The sequence below is a fragment of the Petaurus breviceps genome, unplaced genomic scaffold (genome assembly GCF_028583685.1).
Source record: "Petaurus breviceps papuanus isolate PSGF00001 unplaced genomic scaffold, PetGlider_PUasm1.0 90779, whole genome shotgun sequence".
Lineage (NCBI taxonomy): Eukaryota > Metazoa > Chordata > Mammalia > Diprotodontia > Petauridae > Petaurus > Petaurus breviceps.
The window spans coordinates 10,127,873-10,146,255 of record NW_027187344.1 but is presented as its reverse complement, the minus strand read 5'-3'; the positions used below and the strand labels follow the sequence as shown (position 1 = coordinate 10,146,255).

The 18,383-nt window shown below is 42.3% G+C and overlaps 2 protein-coding genes across 2 annotated transcripts in view; one reads left to right on the top strand and one right to left on the bottom strand.

Annotated features, from left to right (window-relative positions):
* LRRC8A (leucine rich repeat containing 8 VRAC subunit A) overlaps positions 1-6,958 on the top strand; it is a 39,100-nt gene extending 32,142 nt beyond the window's left edge. The window contains exon 4 of the mRNA XM_069069429.1: positions 4,698-6,958. Within this exon, the coding sequence (XP_068925530.1) occupies positions 4,698-4,973 (276 nt within the window). The 3' untranslated portion in view covers positions 4,974-6,958. The remainder of the gene's footprint in view (positions 1-4,697) is intronic.
* Positions 1-16,351, bottom strand: part of SPOUT1 (SPOUT domain containing methyltransferase 1) — a 151,934-nt gene extending 135,583 nt beyond the window's left edge. The window contains exon 1 of the mRNA XM_069069435.1: positions 16,348-16,351. The gene's annotated coding sequence lies outside the window, so the exon portion shown is untranslated. The remainder of the gene's footprint in view (positions 1-16,347) is intronic.
* Between the last annotated feature and the right edge of the window lie 2,032 nt (positions 16,352-18,383).

Below are 18,383 nucleotides of genomic sequence, written 5' to 3'. Positions count from 1 at the left end.
GAAAGTCTTTGGTGTGGGGATTGTCTTCAAGCTCCCAAGAACTAACTCTCTTATCCATCCCAGAGATGCTGTGCTTCCTGCCAACTCTCTTCCTGTGAAATTGGTTCTCCAGTTTGTCCTTCCTTTGTTTGGGCTTTTGTCAGTCTTAGGGTCATTCTGTAGAAAAAAAGGGCTCCTGCAGATGCGTAAGGGAAGAGGAGGATGTCGAATTTGGCATGTGTGTTTCCAGAGACCCTCTTAAAAATTTGAAAGCCCTAGGTAGCAGTCTGCTTAATCATTTCCTATGTTTCTACCCAGCCTCTTTTGAATACTAGACACGTTTACATGAAAATGGGCTGTTTTGTTGTTGTTAACCTGATCTCCTGCCATTTCATAGTTCTTTAGTGCCCAGAATTCTAGCCTGAAGCAGATCAGCAGAATATGTTTAGATACTCTCACCTGTGTGTGAGTGTCACATACCTCCTCCATGCTCCTTCCCCTTTAGAGTTCTCTGTTCCATCTGGACAAAGCTGATGCCTTTTAGGAGTAGGGTCTTTCCTGAGCTGCTGAGACCATTTGTCCCCAATGTAATGTCATCTAGTCCCTCATCCCCTCATGCCTGCTCTAGTAATAACCTTTTGGGACCATATATCCCCAGTGTGAGAATGAGACTTGGTTGGGTTAAACCAGGTCAATCCAACAAACATTTCTTAAGGCACTTTGCTAAACATTGGAGAAACAGAGATGAAATGTGACAGTCCTTGCTTTTGCACTGATTGGATCTATTCCTGTACTCCCTCTCTTCTTTCACCATGTGCAGCTCAAGCACCACCTTCTACACAAAGCCTTTCCTGATTCCCCCCAACTGCCAGTGACTGCCCTTCCTAACCATCTTGCATTTATTCTGTCTATGTTCTGTGTATATTTAACTATGTATGTCTTGTCTCTCAGAAATAGAACAGCAGCTCCTTGTTTGTATCTTATGCCCAGTCCTAGCATAATACTTCACACATAGTAGATACTTAACAAATACCTGTTGCTTGATTGGTTGATATTTGGTGGGAAATAGCATGCAAAAATAAAGTAGGAAGTGTTGAGGATAAAGGAGAGAGCTAGATAAGAGTGCTGAAGGAAGGTTTGAGAAGAGTGAGAGTACTAACAATTGGGGCCAAGTAAAGTGGAGTCTGAGCCAAGCCATAAAAGATGAAATGAAGAAGTAAAAAAAGCAAAAGAATTCTAAGTATGGGAGACTACTTACCTCAGGGCCTGGAGGCTGTTTTGAAATAGATAGTAGTCCTACTAGACTGAACATCAAGCATATGAAAGGGAGTAATGTGAAATAAGGCTTATAAAGGGGGGTCAGCACCTGATTAGATGAGATGGGATTAAATTAGATTTATTAGAGGTTATAGGCCCTTTATTTTGATCTAATTGTCTTTCCCAGATTTGAACTTAAAGGAAAAAATGGTTGAATAAATATCATTGACTTGGGAGGTACTTGACCAGCAGCTATAGATATCAGCATCTAGGCAACAGCATCATTGTGTAAACCACCTGCCAGAATAGAATTTAGATTGTGCTTTTTCCAAAGTCCTAGAGAGGATGGTTTGGTGTCTGGAATCTATCTCTTTCCTGATGAATATGGCCCATGGTTCAGGTGCCAGTCTTGGTGACTATGAGCTTCTAGCTAAAAGGATTAGAGAATGTAAAATGTAGAAGGACCCTTAGAGATGATCTAGTCCAAGCCCCTCATACTTACGGAAGAGTACTGGAGCCCAGAGAAGATGAAGTGATTCACCCAAGGTCACACAATAGTCAAGTCATGTTGGATGGTCTCAGTTTATTTTGTGAAGTAGGAGGTGAAGACATCTGTTGAGAGACAGGGGAGGTTAGGAGTTGAATTGGGGGTCTTGAAGATCATAGATTGTAAAATGGAAGGGACTTCAAAGACCTTTAATTTTAGAGATTAGGAAACTGAGGCCCAGATACTGTTATAAATGTCAGAACTGGGATTTGAATCCAGGTCCTCTGACTCCAAATCCAGAGTGCTTTCTTCTGTACCACACATTAGGAATACTAGTTGTGAGGAAAGTGAAAGGAAGTCAGAGGTGAATAAAAGGATATTAATCAATAAAAATGTATTAAGTGCTTACTATGTACCAGGCACTGTGCTAAATAAATACTAGGGATACAAATTCGAAAATTGACAGTTCTTGCCCTCTAGGAGCTTACAGTCTACACACAAGAGGAAGTGAAGGTAGGAGAGCTTAGTTGCCTGCATTGGATCCCCCTCAGTTAGTGGAAAACCCTTCAGACACTTCAGGAGTCTGGCTCCAGATTCTGTAGAAACAGCTGTATGTGACTAAATGAACTGGCAAACACAGAATGCCTGCTTTCCCACTTTAACAGCTTTTCCTCAAACTACCTTGGTCCTTATTTCTGCTCTAGGTTTCTCTTCCTCCCAGACCCATAGCTGGGCCAAGCTGAACACAGGACTTTGTTTCTTTTCAGATGCTCATTCAGGCAGGATGAAGGGTCTGTCTGTCTCTGTCTCCCTTCCTCTCTCTCTCCCCTTCCCCTTATTCCTCTTTTTCTTCCCTTCCCCCCTCTTTCCCTCCTTTTCTTCCTCTCTTCTCCCACCCCTCCCCACTCCTGTCAAAATCTGGATCTGTTTTTCCATTAAAGAACCAGATGAAGGAAGATCCTCTCCAGTGGGAGAAGTTGGGGGGTGGGGATAATACAGTGATGGAAAAGACTTTGTGGTATGGTAGGGTTCTGAGAAGGAACCTAAGGTCAATTTCAACTATGATATATATTCATCCACCCACCTTTTTTGATATTATGGGAAATATTTCCCTTTACCTACTTGGAGAATCCCTCTGGTGTAGATGGGTGGCTTTTTGTCATCAGAGGCAGCCCTTTGGCTATGGGATTTTAAAGTTGGAAACTCAATCTGAACTAACATCCACAGCCCTTCAGACATCACCACCACAACACTTTGTCCTTTGGAAGTGGGTACATTGGCTTTGGTATATTCCAGACCTCTAGGGATGTAATATTTAGCATCCAGCTTTTTGCTGGTAAGGCTGTCCTTCTGTCTGTCTGTCTACCTCTCTCCAAGGAGAGATTGATTTTCCTGACCTTGAAACTGTAAGATTTTTTTTTGTCTTGGGAAACCATGGACCTCTGTCGGAGTAGCCACCTTCTTACTCTTCTTAACAGACCATTGTATTCTGAAACTTTGTCATAATATTCCTTTTAAACTGTGTCAGTGTCTGCTTGGGGTGAAGCTGCACCATCTGCTCTGGCTGAGGGACTCCAGTGTCTCTAGGCGCTGGCAGAAGGAACTGGATATGAAACCAGGGCAGGTGTTGTCATTTTTCAAAAAAGCCTCTTCAGTCTGGAGAGATAAAGGCTGAGTGAATGTGATCCGTCTCTAAAGGGGATGGGGAAGAGGAGGGGTGGAGGCATGGAGTAAGGGAAGCATGACCTTAGAATACTGGGAGGAAGCTTAGAGATCATCTTGTCCAATCCCCTCATTTTGCAGATGAGGAAACTGAGACCCGTGGAGAGAAAGTAATTTGCCCAAGGTCATCTGGCTTGTTGGGGACAGCCAAAATTGAAGCTCAAGTCTTCTGATTCCCAGGCTAATGGTCTTTTTCTTTATCAAATCTTAGAAGGTTAGAACTAAGGCTCCTTTCCTCCTCCTTTGAAGTTTAAAAGAGGTGGTTTTAGAACCAAGAGAAAAAAGCCCTATTTGAAACCACAAAGTATTGAATCCAGAATTTATTACTACACCCCAAAAAGTACAGACTAGAAATATAAATAGGCATAAGAAGGGTTTAGAGAAATCCCTGGTGATAAATGCCGGATGTGACTATTAAAGGAAGCTGGGACTTTTACTGACCTTCATGGAGAACTGCTAGGACTCCTTGTTCTCTGAACGGAGCAAGGGAGCATCATCCCTAAGAGGCTTGCTAAGGTGAGGGGCAGAAGGCCCCCCCAGAAGGATTGCCCCAGTGAGCTGTTGCCCTGAGATTGAACCAGTTGCTATCTTGATGCTCTCTTTAGCCTAAGTAGTCTTTATCTTGGGGAGAGAGGGAAACTAAGTCCTTCCCCTATTTTACCTTGTCTCCCCAAGAACACTGTGGTGTGACAGGAGTGCCCCTGTGTATTCCAGAACAGCCAGCTCAGGAACAGAAGGAAAGGTTACTACTCCCTTCAGGAGAAAGGAGCTGGCAGCCTCCCATCTTGCTCTTTGGTGTTCCAAAGTATAAGGGGTGAATTGGGGGTCAAACCTGATAGAAGCAGCAGCATGGGTCACTTTTATTGGAGGGTAGGAATGTATTCTTACCTGTCTTGGTAAATCCTTGGACTAGACATGTCATCAGCCCAGAAGAGCTTCAGTCATCCTAGAAAAAAAAACCAGAGGACTCATTATAGAATTGATCAATAGACACACAAGACAGCAAATATATTTGCTTTAATAATAAAACATTATAGCCATTGTTCTTCTTAACAGCACTTGCAGGGGGAAAGTGGTACAGAGTAAAGTCTGGAATAAATGAAAGAGGAAAATGTGACCCAAAGATCATGGGCAGGTGGAGGTTGCAGGGGGTAGGCCCTGTGCTGGACTGGGGAGTCTGGAAGGTCCAGAGCTTCTGAAGGTTTATGGAGTTCTGGAACTGAAATTTTTGTTTTCCTGCCTTCTTTTCCAGATTGAGGGCCTTCCACCTGAACTCTTCCAGTGTCGGAAACTTCGGACCTTGCATCTGGGTAATAATGTGTTACAGTCACTGCCATCCCGGGTGGGTGAACTGACCAACCTGACCCAGATTGAGCTTCGGGGCAACCGGTTGGAATGCCTGCCTGTGGAGCTAGGGGAGTGTCCCCTGCTGAAGCGGAGTGGATTGGTGGTGGAGGAGGATCTCTTTAATACTCTGCCCCTGGAAGTGAAGGAACGGCTGTGGAGGGCAGACAAGGAGCAGGCCTGAACCCCCTCTGGAGAGTCCAGAGGATGATTCCCAATGCTGCTGGCGTAGGCAATGCTGAGCCCATTCCATTCCAGGCCCGCTTCCAAACTCACCTCCCCCCTCTACCACCATCCTCTCTCACATCAGACTAGCCAAGAAATCCTTGAGTGTTGAGGCCGGAGATAAGCCAAGCAGGCCCAGCAGAGTGGAGAGCAGGCTGATCCTCCTGCAACCAATCAAGGGAAGCAAGGCTCCAGGATCACAGAGCTGAAGAGGAAATAGGAGCCAGTGGAAACTGCCATCAGATTGGGCACAGGCAGTGAAAAGAGGCTGGTCCTGCTCTGCCTGGGGCAGACCAGAGGACCATGCAGTATCTGGACAGTCAGGGTCAGTGGATCAGGACGGCCTCTTCTCGTGATGTCTCTCTCTAAGCAGCTGAGTTAGAGCCAGGAGGCCTCTGCTCACATTAGGGGAGTTGATGACTCTTATCTAGCTATTGGTATTTATTTTTTCCCCTCCTCCGGCCTGCCTCCTTTCTTCCCAAGTAACTTATACATTCCCTTGAAAGCTCAGCGCAGATAATAGGGTGTTTGGGGTAGTGTTTTTTTATTTTGTTTTTTAATGATATTAGAAGTGCATTTTTTCCCCCAACCCCATTTTCTAGCCAAAAGATCCAGCTGTGACCCTGCTCTTGGACAGTTTCCCTGCTCAGTCCTCCATGCTGCTAAAGGTCTGACCCAGGAGTCAGGGGTGAAAAGAGGGGGTCATGAGGACTGAGCTGGTTTTCCAAAACATTGCTATGGTGCCTGCAACAAGTTGAGTGGGATAAGAAGAAAAGTCTGAAACTTGTCCACTGAGACATGTCTGAGTTTTTGTGGAGGTTTTAGATCCTTTTTTCTTTTTTTAAGGATTCTTTTTTAAAAGCAAAATGTTTTTTAAATTTTGGTTTGGGTATTAAAAATAAATAAAACTTAAAAAAAAAGACACTAAGGGCCAGTAGATAGGAACGTCTCAGGATAGGGCGGTGGTTTCCCTTGTGCAGAGCAACAGGACAACAGTTAATTGTGTTTCCTTTTCCCTCGAGGTTTGGGAGGTGTTGCCAGCATCTTACGTGAACTTGGACCAAAAGGTCTGTTTTTTCCTCTCTGATCTTGGGGTGGACTTTTTTTTTTTCCCTTTTCTGGTATTCTGGCAGCAGCTATTGGTCTGTTTCTGCTGTTCCCACCCAAAGGGAATTTTTCTGGACAGCAGAAATCAGGCTTGGGAGCAACATGGAGAGGGAGCGATCATGTTGGCAAAACCCTGAATGAACCTGGTGCTCTGTCATCTCCTTTTCCTCTGTCCCCAGCCCCACTTCACTCCATACAGTGTTAAGGAGCAGTATCATTAGTATCATCAGTAGATAAACTCTACCTAGAGGCAGTTTACCTGCATCATGCCTGGAAGACAGGACTCTGGGTTTGCCTAACATCACTGACCTCATTTTGCTTCCACTCGTGAACCCTTCCTCAGCTCCATGGTGTGGCTTTCAGTGTGATAGCTGCTATTAGCTTCAGCCCCAAATGCAAGGGGCCATGTGGGAAGGCTCCTCTTCCTTTACCACGGTCTACGATAATCACCATTATACCCCTTTAATGGGGATATAGCATGGGAGGGGGACAGGCTTTGAAAGTGTAGCTTTCCAAGGTCTCTCCCCAGACCTCTCATTCCTGTAAAAGAGGAGAGGGATGGGACTTTTATTTTAATGCCAATTTGTTTCCTTGGGCATGTTGCCAAACCAGCCCAGGGTGGAGTGAAGCCGGGGTGCCACCCGACCCTGCCTTAGATCACTTGGGACACTAGGGCACGTTTTAGCGTCTCTTGTCTTAATGATTTTTTTCTGCATTGGTTGTAATCTTACGAGATGATGCACACTAGAGACTCTGACAAACATGAAGCAATCCGTTACAGTTGGGTCTGGACTTGCTGACTCAGTTCACATATCCAATAAAGCTATGACATCAAAATTCCCCTTGCTGTTTTCATGTCATTGGGTGAGAATGGGAAGTGTCCCCTGGCCTTGGCCATAGATCTACCCTTCTATAAGAGAAGCCATAGATGCTTTCCTGCTGGTGCTGACCCTTCGTGCCCCAGTTCAGACTTGAAAAAGCTGGGGGCTAGAGGGGGCGATAAGATGCATGACTGTGATTCTGATGGGAATGAGGTGGTGATCTCTGCATGGTATGAATGTTGCCTTCAGGCTTGGGATTTCAGTCTGTTTCCCAGCCCTTTTATCTTTATTTTTATTTTTTGTGGTTCATTTTAAAAATTAATGCCATTTGTTTTAGGATATTTTTACATCAGGGTCATTTCCTTACATGAACTCTCTCTTACAACAAAGAAAAACAAAACTGACAGAAATATTTCTTTATGTGCATATCCCACAAATTTTTCAGTCTTTCATTAGTCAGTGAGCAAGCACCCACTTAGTTTCTAGCTTTGTAACCACAAAGAGTGCTACTAAGAATATTTTATCATACAGTATGTAGAACCTTTATTTGCTACCATTGCTTTTAAATGAAAAAGGGCCATCCTCCCTACAACTCCCATATGCCCTCTTTATCAACTCCCTTTTACTAGGAGTTATATGCCCTATAGAGGGATCTTTGGATCCAGTGATATGAATACTATATTGCTTTGATGGTGTAATTCTAAATTATCTTCCAGAAGAACTGAATCAATTCATGCTTCCATGAACCATGTTCCAGACCTCTATTATTTTTGCCTTTTGTCATTTTTGTCAGCTTGATGGATGTGAGTTGAAATCTCAAAGTTGTTTTAATTTGCTTTTCTCTTATTATCAGTGATTTGGAACATTTTTTAATATGGTTATTAGTAACATTCTACTTTTGAAAACTGTTCACATCCTTTAATCCCTTACCTAATGGGAAATGGCTGTTGGTCTTACCATGTTTCCCCGATAATAAGACACTGTCTTATTAATTTTTTTTTGGACAGAAAAACACCAGAGGGCTTATTGTCAGGGGAGGGCTTATTTTAATGAACATTGACAGCAATTTTAATAAACAGGTAAATGTGAACAAAAAAATGTACCTTTATTCAATAAGCAAATCACTGGGGAAGAACAGGATGACGCACTCACTGCTGCAGCTCTGATTGGATGCAGCTCGGAGTGCGGCGTGCGTTTCACGGGGGGAGTGGGGGGGGACGGTGCATAGAGAGGGTACCGTAATGTAGCGTGTAGCGCAGGGGATCACCTTCACTACAGTAGCAATCTCAATAGGGCTTATTTTCGGGGGAGGGCTTATTTTAGAAGAATCTTACACAGTAAGGGGAGGGCTTATTTTCGGGATAGGTCTTATTATCAGGGAAACATGGTATAAATCTAGGCCAATTCACTGTATAGTTTAGATCTCAGACTTTTATAAGAGATACTTAACACCAAGATTTTTTTTTAAACAATTGAGAACTTATTTCCTTACCTGCATTGATTTTGTTCATGCAAAAGCTTTTAAAGTTTATGTAATTTAAGTTGTCTATCTTTTATGATCTCTGTTCCATGCTTAGAAAAGAATATTCCTAATTATAGATCTGAAAAGTACTTCCTTTCATTTTCCTATGATAGGACCTTTTATATTTACATCATGTGTCTATTTGAAGCTCATTGTGGGATGTGCTTTGAGGCCCTGGTCTAAACTTAATTTCAGCCAAATTGCGTTCCAGTTTTTCCAGCAGTTCTTGTTGAGTAAGGGAGTTCTTTCCCCCATCATTGGCATTCTTGGGGGTTGTCAAACACTAGACTCTGGTGTCCAGTTGCATCTGGGTCTTATCTTTTCCAGTTATCTCATTTTCTATTTTTTAAAATCAACTAGCAGACAAGCATTTATTAAGCATCTACTATGTGCTAGGCACTCTTCTAGGTGTTGGACATATAAAGACAAAAAACAGTCCCTGCCTTCACAGAATTTATTTGCCATCTTTTGGGGCAAGGGGACATACAGATATATACAAGGTAGTTTGTGTGGTAGAAAGACACTAGCTGTTTGAGGGATCAAGAAAGCCTTTGTACTTAAGAAATGTTATTTGGGCTGATCTTTGAAGGAAACTCAGGATTCTAAGAGGTGGGAGGAATACATTCTAGGCATGGGGGGAAAGGAGGGGAGCCTGTCCAAGGGCAAGGAGGCCTGCCTTTTCCATATAATGTTATCTGTGAGGGTTCAGGAAGAGTCCCTTATGATAATATTAGAAAGCTAGGTTGCAGGTGGGTTATGAAGGGTTTTTATCAAGGAGTTGCTATTAGTTATATTTAATACCAGAGCTAAAAGAAAACCACTAGAACCTTTTGAAGTAGGGAGTGTCATGGTTAGTTCTGTGCTTTAGGGATATCACTTTGGCTGCTATGTGGTAGATGGTTTGGAGATGGGATAGAGGTGAGAAAGGGAAACCAAATAGAAGACTACTGTACTGGCCTTTGCAAAAGATAATGAGGCCCCCAGAGTAGAGTGGTGGTCATGAGAGAGAAGAGAAGGGCATGGATACCAAAGGTTGAATCATCAAGGTTTGGTGACTGATTAGATATGTGGGGTGAGAAAGCACAAGGAATCTAAAAATGATGCAGACACTGAGGCCCTTTGAGAGCTTTTTTTCTCATTGTAGCTGCATTGATTTTGTTCACTCAAAAGCTTTTAAATTTTATGTAATTTAGATTGTCTAAGCAAATCACTTAACTTGACAGTTTCTTCATATGCAAAATGGGGGTCATAACAACACCTGCCTTATCGGGTTTTGGTGAGGTTGAAAGAGATAATATTTGTAAAGTGCTTAGCCAAGGGTGGGGAACTTGCAGCCTCAAGTCTACTTGTGGACTCTAGGTCCTCAAGTGCTGCCCTTTGAATCCAAACTTCACAAAACAAATCCCCTTAATTAAAGGCTAAGGCTAAACCTTAGCCCATTGCCTGGCATATGGTAGGTGCTATATAAATGCTTATTGTTTTCCCTTCCCCCATTCAATTTGAAATTTCCACCAAGCAAAATTGGTGACGTGAGATTGGTGCTCAGGAGAGGGAGTGGAGCTCTGGAGATGGATGTGTGAGGGATCTAAGAAGACATAATTGAATCCGTAAATGGATGAATTGATAGAGATAGCTAAACAGATAGAAATGGATGTGTGAATCATATAAGACATGAGAATGGAACCCATATCTAGATGGAAAGATAGATAGATAGATAGATAGATAGATAGATAGATAGATAGATAGATAGATAGATGTGAGTCATCTGAGTAGACATGAGAATTGAACCCATAAAAAGTGATGTTGGAGAGTCAAATCTATCAAGAATTTGTCAAGAGTTTACTGTGTGCTAGGCACTGTGCTGATGTAGAGAATACAAAGAAAGGCAAAAAATAAAATCCCCACCCTAGAGGAACTCCCATTTCAAAGAGGGAAGACAACACAAGTTCAGAGTATTAAAGTTTAAAACTGAAGTGAGACTTTTTTGGGCACCCTGAATGTACATAGATACAGCATAAAGGGCTCCTGCAGAAGGTGAGACATGAGCTGGGTCTTTAAGGAAGTCAGGGAAGCCAGGAAGCAAGGATGATGAAAAAAAGCATTTCAAGCATGAGGGAGAGCCAATGCAAAGAAGGCAGGAGGTAGAGTGTGATGGGTAGAGAGCAGCCAGCAGGCCAGTGTAGGTAACTGGTGGAGTATGGAGGGGAATAGTGTAAAATTGAAGTGGTAGAAAGGGACCAGGTTGTGAAGGGCTATAAGAGATCTGAGTTAAGGAGACCAATGAGAAAGGTGTTGCAATAGTCATCCTCATGAGTTCAAATCTGGATGCAGACACTTACTGTGTGACCCTGGAGTTTTTGCTTCAATTTCCCCATCTGTAAGATGAGCTGGAGAAGGAAATGGTAAACCACTCAAGTGTCTTTGTCAAGAAGACCCTGAATGGGGTCAAGAGGAAACTGAACAAGAACAAGACAATAGTCCAGGCAAGAGGTGATAAGAATCTGTTTAGGATAGTAGCTATGTTAATGAAGAGAAGGGGACATTTAGGAGAGGTCATGGAAGTAAGAATGATAATATTAAATGAGTTTAGGGGTCAAGATTGTGAGCCTGGGTGGTCAGGAAGATGACGGTACCCTCAATTGGAAAGGGGAAATTTAGAAAGTGGAAGGGTTTTAGGGGAAAGATACTGAATTATGTTTTGGACATGTTGAGTTTGAGTTGTGTGTATATGTGTAAGGGAAACGTTTAGTATAAAGAAGAGGGCCCAGGCCATATAACATTGGGATACATCCTTGTATCCTGGGTAGCCATACTCAGGATGGCTGCTAGCACAGGTTCTTTGATCTGCTTTTCTGAAGGAAAGCAACTCAAAAGGGGTTAACAATCTTACTTTAATCAAATATATATATCATTCACTTAGTTCAGGGAAAAAGCACTCTGAACTTCAGAAAACACAAACAGAAATTATAAGCAGACAAAAAATACAGACACAAGAAGTAATACAATTCAACAGATCAACAGACAAGGCTTCTAGCTATCTGACTATTACCTACATTCATAGTTATCAGAGAGAGAAGCACCAACATCTGGGTTCTCAAAGCTGGGGGGACTCAATGGTTACCCAGAGTTTCATCTGGCCAAATCACACAACTCTTCAGTGAGTTTTGAAAAGATAGGGGAGACTCCGCTTTGTCTATAGGCAGTAAGGAGCAAACCAGTTGACAGGAGGAGGCTGAAGATTCAATTTAATGATTAATACTTCATAACATAATTAGGGTTAACCAAAAGGATAAGAAACTATCTTAGTGAGATTGGAAGTTGGTGTGATTGTATATGGCTGAAAGTTTTCTCCAATTCCCACTTAGAAGAAAATCTCATCTTGAATATATGTGTACCTTTTAAGTCAGAGTCATATCTCAGAGGCCATGAAGTCAAAACCTTCCTCTCTCCCATTTTACAGATGAGGAAACTTGAGGCTCAGGAAGGTGAAAAAGCTTACCCAAAGGGGGATTTGAATATATAACGGCTGACTCCAGGGAGAGTGCTTTTCACAGTTCTGGAGACATAGATACAACTGAGACCAGTCCCTGGAGTTCACTATACACTAAGAGCACCCAATGGCTTCTCTAGCCACTCTGGGGCACTGACATCATAAGATCTGTCATTTATGTTTAAACTGCAAGAAAAATAGTGTGGGGTTATCAAAACCCCCATCACTTTCTGTGTTCCCTGGGTAGTAAGCTCCTTATCCTCTCTGGACTCCGGCTTCCTATTCTTAAAATTAAATTTGAACGAGATGACACCTAATATCACACCCCGCTCTAACATTCGGATTCTGTGAACCCCAAATAGAGCATAGGATGGCATATTTGGAGGGGCCTTGAAGGAAAGGATGCTTGCTTAGGTCAACAGGAAATAGTGGTCTTGAACTGAGTGTTTATTCTGCCTGAGGTTCTAAACTAAGGAAGAGGGGAGGGAGTTCTTTGGACACCTTCTATAAGACAGACTGGAAACTTCAATTGTTGTTTCCTGCCGCTCAGCTGTGATGCTCTGACCCCTTAGAAACTGTTTTCACTTAATCTTTGGGGATGACTAAGCTTTCAGGAGACCTCTCTTCCCCCTCCTCTCTAGCCCTGCTTACTGCTAACTGGGAGAGTGTGTTGTTGACCTCAAGCTATTCATGGACTGATGCATTTGGGAAGTTTTGAAAGTTCATAAGCCTGCGAAATCTTGCTGATTGAAATAGCACCCTTCCCCATTTCTACCCCAAATCCTACCCAGTGAATTAAAGACTCCCATAGACTCTAATAGCTCTCTGGCATTTGGAGTTCCCTCTCACTTCCGGTGCCCTGGTATGCAGCTAGTCTTTTGTGTTGCAACCCAGACTGAACTTGGTCTTGTTTGCTTTTGGATGCAAAAACAAAATGGAAATGATCCACACCCTCTTTCAACTGCCTGGGGGCTGAATGAGCAATGGTGGGAAGGACAAGTGGGGGTCTGTTGCAGTCCATGCAGCCTACTTGCTAGGGGGAACTGCTTTACATATCAGTACCTAGTTGGAACAGCTCTGTTTCAGAAATGGCTTCTAAGTAGGCACTTTATTTTTTCAAATTTAATTTTGTTATATTTTTCAGTTAACAAGCATTTATTTATCTTCTTCCCATTTCCACATGCATAGTCAAAGCAAATTACCTCATTGGCCATGTCCAGAAACATTCTGCATCTTGAACCCATCCCTGCCAGAAGGTGGATTAAGCACATGCTTTTATCACTGGTCCTCTCAAATCATAATTGGTCCCATTGCATTGATCAGAGTGCTAGTCTTTCAAGGTCATTTTTCTATACAATGTTGTTATCGTATGAATTGTTCTCTTTGTTCTGCTCACTTCATTCTGCAACAGTTCGTGCAAATTTTTCCAGTTTCCTCTGAAACTGTACATTTAGTCATACAGACTTGCCAAAGTAAAAATAATCACAGGCAAATCACTTAATCTGAGCTTTAATGTTCTCATCTGTAAAATCAGGACAGAATGCTGGCCTTGGACTCAGCAAGACCTGTATTCAAAGGCAACCCCTTACACTTATAAGCCCCTGGACAAGTGGGCTTGACCTCTCCCAACTTCAGGCAACTCCCTAGGACTGATGTGTTGGTGGAAGACATTTCCCCAATCTGATGAAATCACTTATTCATTTCTCAACCAAGGCCTGTTGAAAAGAAAAATACTTTGTAACCATTAAAATGCAGCTTGGTTCAATAGAAAGAACACTGCCTGGGATCAGAGGACCTGAGTTCAAATTCTAACTGCTAGTTATTGCCTATGTGGACTAGGTAGATTTTGAAGTCACTTCCAGCTCTTGAGTTGTGTGTCATCCCAGTATAGGACAGTTGGATTAGCTTGGATTTAGTGTGACCCTGAACAAGTTCTGTAACCTCTCTAGACTTCTGCTTCTCCAGCTGTAAAATGGAAGAATCAGATTAAACCATCCATCCTCAAGACCCCTTCCAGCTCTAAACCTATGATCATTTATTTATTTATTGCCTTTTGTAGGGCAATTGGGGTTAAGTGACTTGTCCAAGGTCACATGGCTAGTTTTTTGTGTGAGTATGTATTGTCTGAAACCAGATCTGAATCCAGGTCCTCCTGACTCCACCGGGGTGGTGCTCTATTCACTGTGCCACCTACCCGCCCCATGATTATTTTATTTTTAACAATCAAGAAGCATTTGTTAAGTGCCCATTATAGACCTGGTACTGATGGGGGGGTAAAACAGGATCCCAAAAGGTTCAGCAGATATTCTGATCTTATCCAAGACCAGAAAACCTGCAATATCGTCTGGAAAGAATTCAAGGTCTCAGGCTTAATTGGAGTGAGAGTTGTAGAAGTTTATTGTTACACTTCCATGAGAAGCAGGCAAGAGTCCTTTAGGGGACCTGCGAGTGAGAGGGGTACATGCTTTTACTTTCAAAGGGTAGGGCTGCCATTGTCAGGGCTGGCCTGACGGGAAGGGCTTCAATGCATAGACAAAGGTCAGAGCTGACCAAGAGGAGCATGTGAATAGATAGTTTAGATAAGATTTGGACCAGACCGGAGGAGACATGAGGGATTAAGTAAGAACAAAGGAGTCCCAAGGTGTTGCCTAGGCCTAGTGTGGATAGGGGGAAGGGGCAGAGTTGGAGGTTGGGAAAGGAATTTTACAGATAACAATTTTACAATACAAATTGCAGTTACAATTTCACAGACTGGTTTCACAAGTTGGTTTCACAAATTGACCTAGACCCCAGGTACCCCATCATTCTATTGACCTAGACCCCAGGTACCCCATCAGTACTGCCCTAGGGATACAGAGACAAAAATGAATCAGTTGTTACCCTCAAGAGGCTTATATTCTAAAGGGGGAAAATAACATATCAATAGATACAAAACATATGTAAAGTAGACACAATGTTTTTGGTCCTGATCAGGGGTGCTGTTGGCACCAGCCCCTGGAAAAACTGGAAAAGGCTTCACTTGGAAAGTAATAACTGAGCAAAGCTTTGCAGGAGGCTAGGAATTCTTCTAGGGATTCATTTCCAGGCATAGGAAAGAGTAGCCTGTGCAAAGATGAAGAAGTGGGAGATAGAATTTTTAAAATAATATTTTGTGGTTATGTTTAAATTTATTATATAATTTAAGTTGTATGGATCACTTTACATGAATTATGTGATTTGATTGCATATTATGACCCTGTGAAACAGGAACCACAAGTATAATTATTCTAATTTTATCAATATGGAAACAAACTACTGAGATTCTGAGGTGGTCCCAATCCCACAGGTAGGAATATCACAGCAAGATTCAATTCTAGGTCTTTCCCAAGTGCAAGTACAGTATTCTTTCCACTAGACTACATTGCCACCCTAAATATTAATCTGGTCAACAGGAGAGCAAAAAAAAAAAAAGAAAATATGAACAAAATGGTGATATTGATCTTGCCATAACTAGCACTTATATAGTGCTTTAAGGTTTGCAAAGCACTTTACAAATACTTCATTTGATCCTCACCATAGCCCTGTAAGGTAGGTGCTGTATCACCATCCCTGTTTTATATATGAGGAGACTGAGGAAGACAGAGGTTGTGCCTTGCCCACAGTCACAGTTGCTAAGCGTCTGAGGCAGGATTTGAACATAGATCTACCTGGCCCTCAGTCCAGTACTCTATCCACTGCCCTACTCTGCTCTCCCCCCACATACACACATACATACATTTATATTATACAAGGTGTTCCCAAAATCTTAGTGCCATGCTTACTTTCAGTGTAGTAATTTGCTCAAATTTTTCTCCAAATTCCATGTAATTTTTTTTTTAATTTCAGCTATTTTGCAAATGTATTACATTCTATTTTCTAAGCTTTAATGTACTAAGATTCTGGGATTTCTTTTCTTTCACTAGGACCAGGAGCTTTCTTAGGGTAAGAGAAGTTCTGAGCTCCTTTTGCTGCTTCCACTTACATCTTCCTCATCAGCTTGTTCTTAATTGAATGTCCAGCCTCACATGCAGGGGGATTTATATTCCCCATTCCCTTCTTCTAGAAACTTCCTTTGACCATTGGCAGCAGCCTCAGAGGACAAGACTTGACTGCTGGCCAGCAATCTCAAGAGTCAGATCTTGTCTTCATTCTCACAGCCTGAGACACTCTGTCCCTTTGAGCTTTAACAAGAACAAAGCTGTCATTTCAGGGAAGGGCTCTGTGGTGGGTTTTAATAGGTTTCAGCTGATTTATTGGCTCTGGCTAGGCAGTTGGGAAGCTGTGTTATTAATATGCAAACCAGCCAGTCAAGGAGAGGAAACAGCTGGGAACTGCTCTAATCTCCAAGGCTTTGCTAGGTTCCAGTGATAACTGCCCCCATGTACAAGGCCTTTTTGACTGTCTTGGTTTTGGTTTCCTGGAGACTATTCAGAGTGGAAGGGCCAAAACTTCCTAAAACACAGAGGTGGTATTTGTTATGGGCCTGGGAAAGGAATAACCAGAAATTGCCTATGGTATAAGAATTCAGTTCAGTTCAACAGCCATTGATTAAGTACCTGCTACATGAAAGGACTAGAAGGTACAAAGGAAAAGCCTTCATAGCTCTTAACCTCAAGAAGCTTACTGTCAGAGGAGATATCAAGAGTGGGACCATTCCACTCAGCAGAAGTTTTAATGATTTCTTTCTCTAGATCAGAGGTGGGGAACCTGTGGCCTTGAGGCCACATGTGGCCCTCTACATCCTCAAATGCAGCCCCTTAACTGGATACAAAATTTATTTAAGGGGATTTGTTCTGTGAAGTTTGGATTCAATCAAAGGGCTGCACTTGAGGACCTAGAGGGCCACATGTGGCCTTGAGGCTGAAAGTCTGAAGGTTTACACCCCACCAGTCCCCATCAAGATTATCTGTTTCTAAAGCCTTTGAAAGGGAGGAAGAATAAGATAGACCTCATATTTGTAAACAACATGATTTGAAGGGCTCAGCTAAAGACCTTCTATAGCCCATCTTCCTTTCAGGATAGCAGTCCCTAAAGAGCCTGCCCCTGCTTTGTAGAAGCCTCCTTAACACAAAGGAGGGTAAAGAATTCAACTGAACTGATGCTTAAGCTTCCTTTATCCAATTCAACAAGCATTTTCATATAATAAAATAATAATGATACTCCAGGCCAAGTATATCCACTTTACTACCTAACTGTCCCTTGGAGTCAGGAAGACCTGAGTTCAAATGTGACCTCAGATACTTGCTATCTGTGTGACCCTGGGCAAGTCACTTAATCTCTATCTGCCTCGGTTTCCTCAAATATAAAATGGGGTTAATAATAGTACCTACCTCACAATATTGTCACGAAGATCAAAAAAGATATTGTTTGTAGAAAGTGCTTAGCATAGTAGGCGTTATATACTTATTTCTGCCTCCCACCCCCAGCAAAATCCCTGACTAGAACATAGTAGGTGCTTAATAAATGCTTGTTGTTTGATTTTTAAAAAAATTTTCTTTGAAAGAGTCCATAGGCTTCACCAGAGTTTTCCAGACTATCCATATAGTAGTGTGCTGCTAGCTAATATTTAACCACTGACTCTCCAGGGAGAAAATGTATGCATGATACACTTCTAAGTTTAATCTGTACTCTTCACATTTTCTTCATCACTTTCTTAAATCAAGACAATCACCAAAACAATAAATCAAGCCCTGATTTGTAGTGTTTGACAATTCCTGGGTATAAATGCTCAGACTGAAAACTTAACAATTGTCTCTACCGACCTGATAAGAGCTGGCTGAAGCCCATCCCTGGGTCCATGGCCTAAAAAATATTAAGAAACTCTTGTATACTGGATCATTTGAGAAGAGAGAGAGAGAGCACTAAATGTGGGGGACGTGGGGGGATAGGATCAAGAAAGGTTTTCCTATGACCTGATCTCCAAAAGAATCTAGATAGGTGAGGGTGAAGACAAAGGAGCTTCTAGTCATGGAAGACAACCTATACAGAGGTAGAGTCCAGAAATCAAGGGCAGAGTCTGGGGAAATATAAATAGACCCATTTGGCAAGGACAAAAAGTATTGGGGGGGGGGGTGCAGTGTGAAACAGTGCAATCATTGTATCCAGGTCGTGAAAGAATTGACATGTCAAATTTAGGAGTTTCCATTTGATCCTAGAGCCACGAGGGAGCCCCAGGAGGCTCTTGAGGCAGAGGAGTACCAGGATCAGATTTGTGTTTTACAAGTAAAGAACTTCAACTCAAAGCTCTCCCTTCTTGCTCCCACTTGGTCCCCAGGAGAGTTAAAATTTCTGAGATCTGGGACCTGGTTTTTGTACAGCCTTGTTTTGTGTGCCTCCAATCTCCTCTATCTCAAGTGCCTGGTTTGGGTTTAGCATAAAGCAAAACCTTAGTAAATGTTTGATTTGTACAAA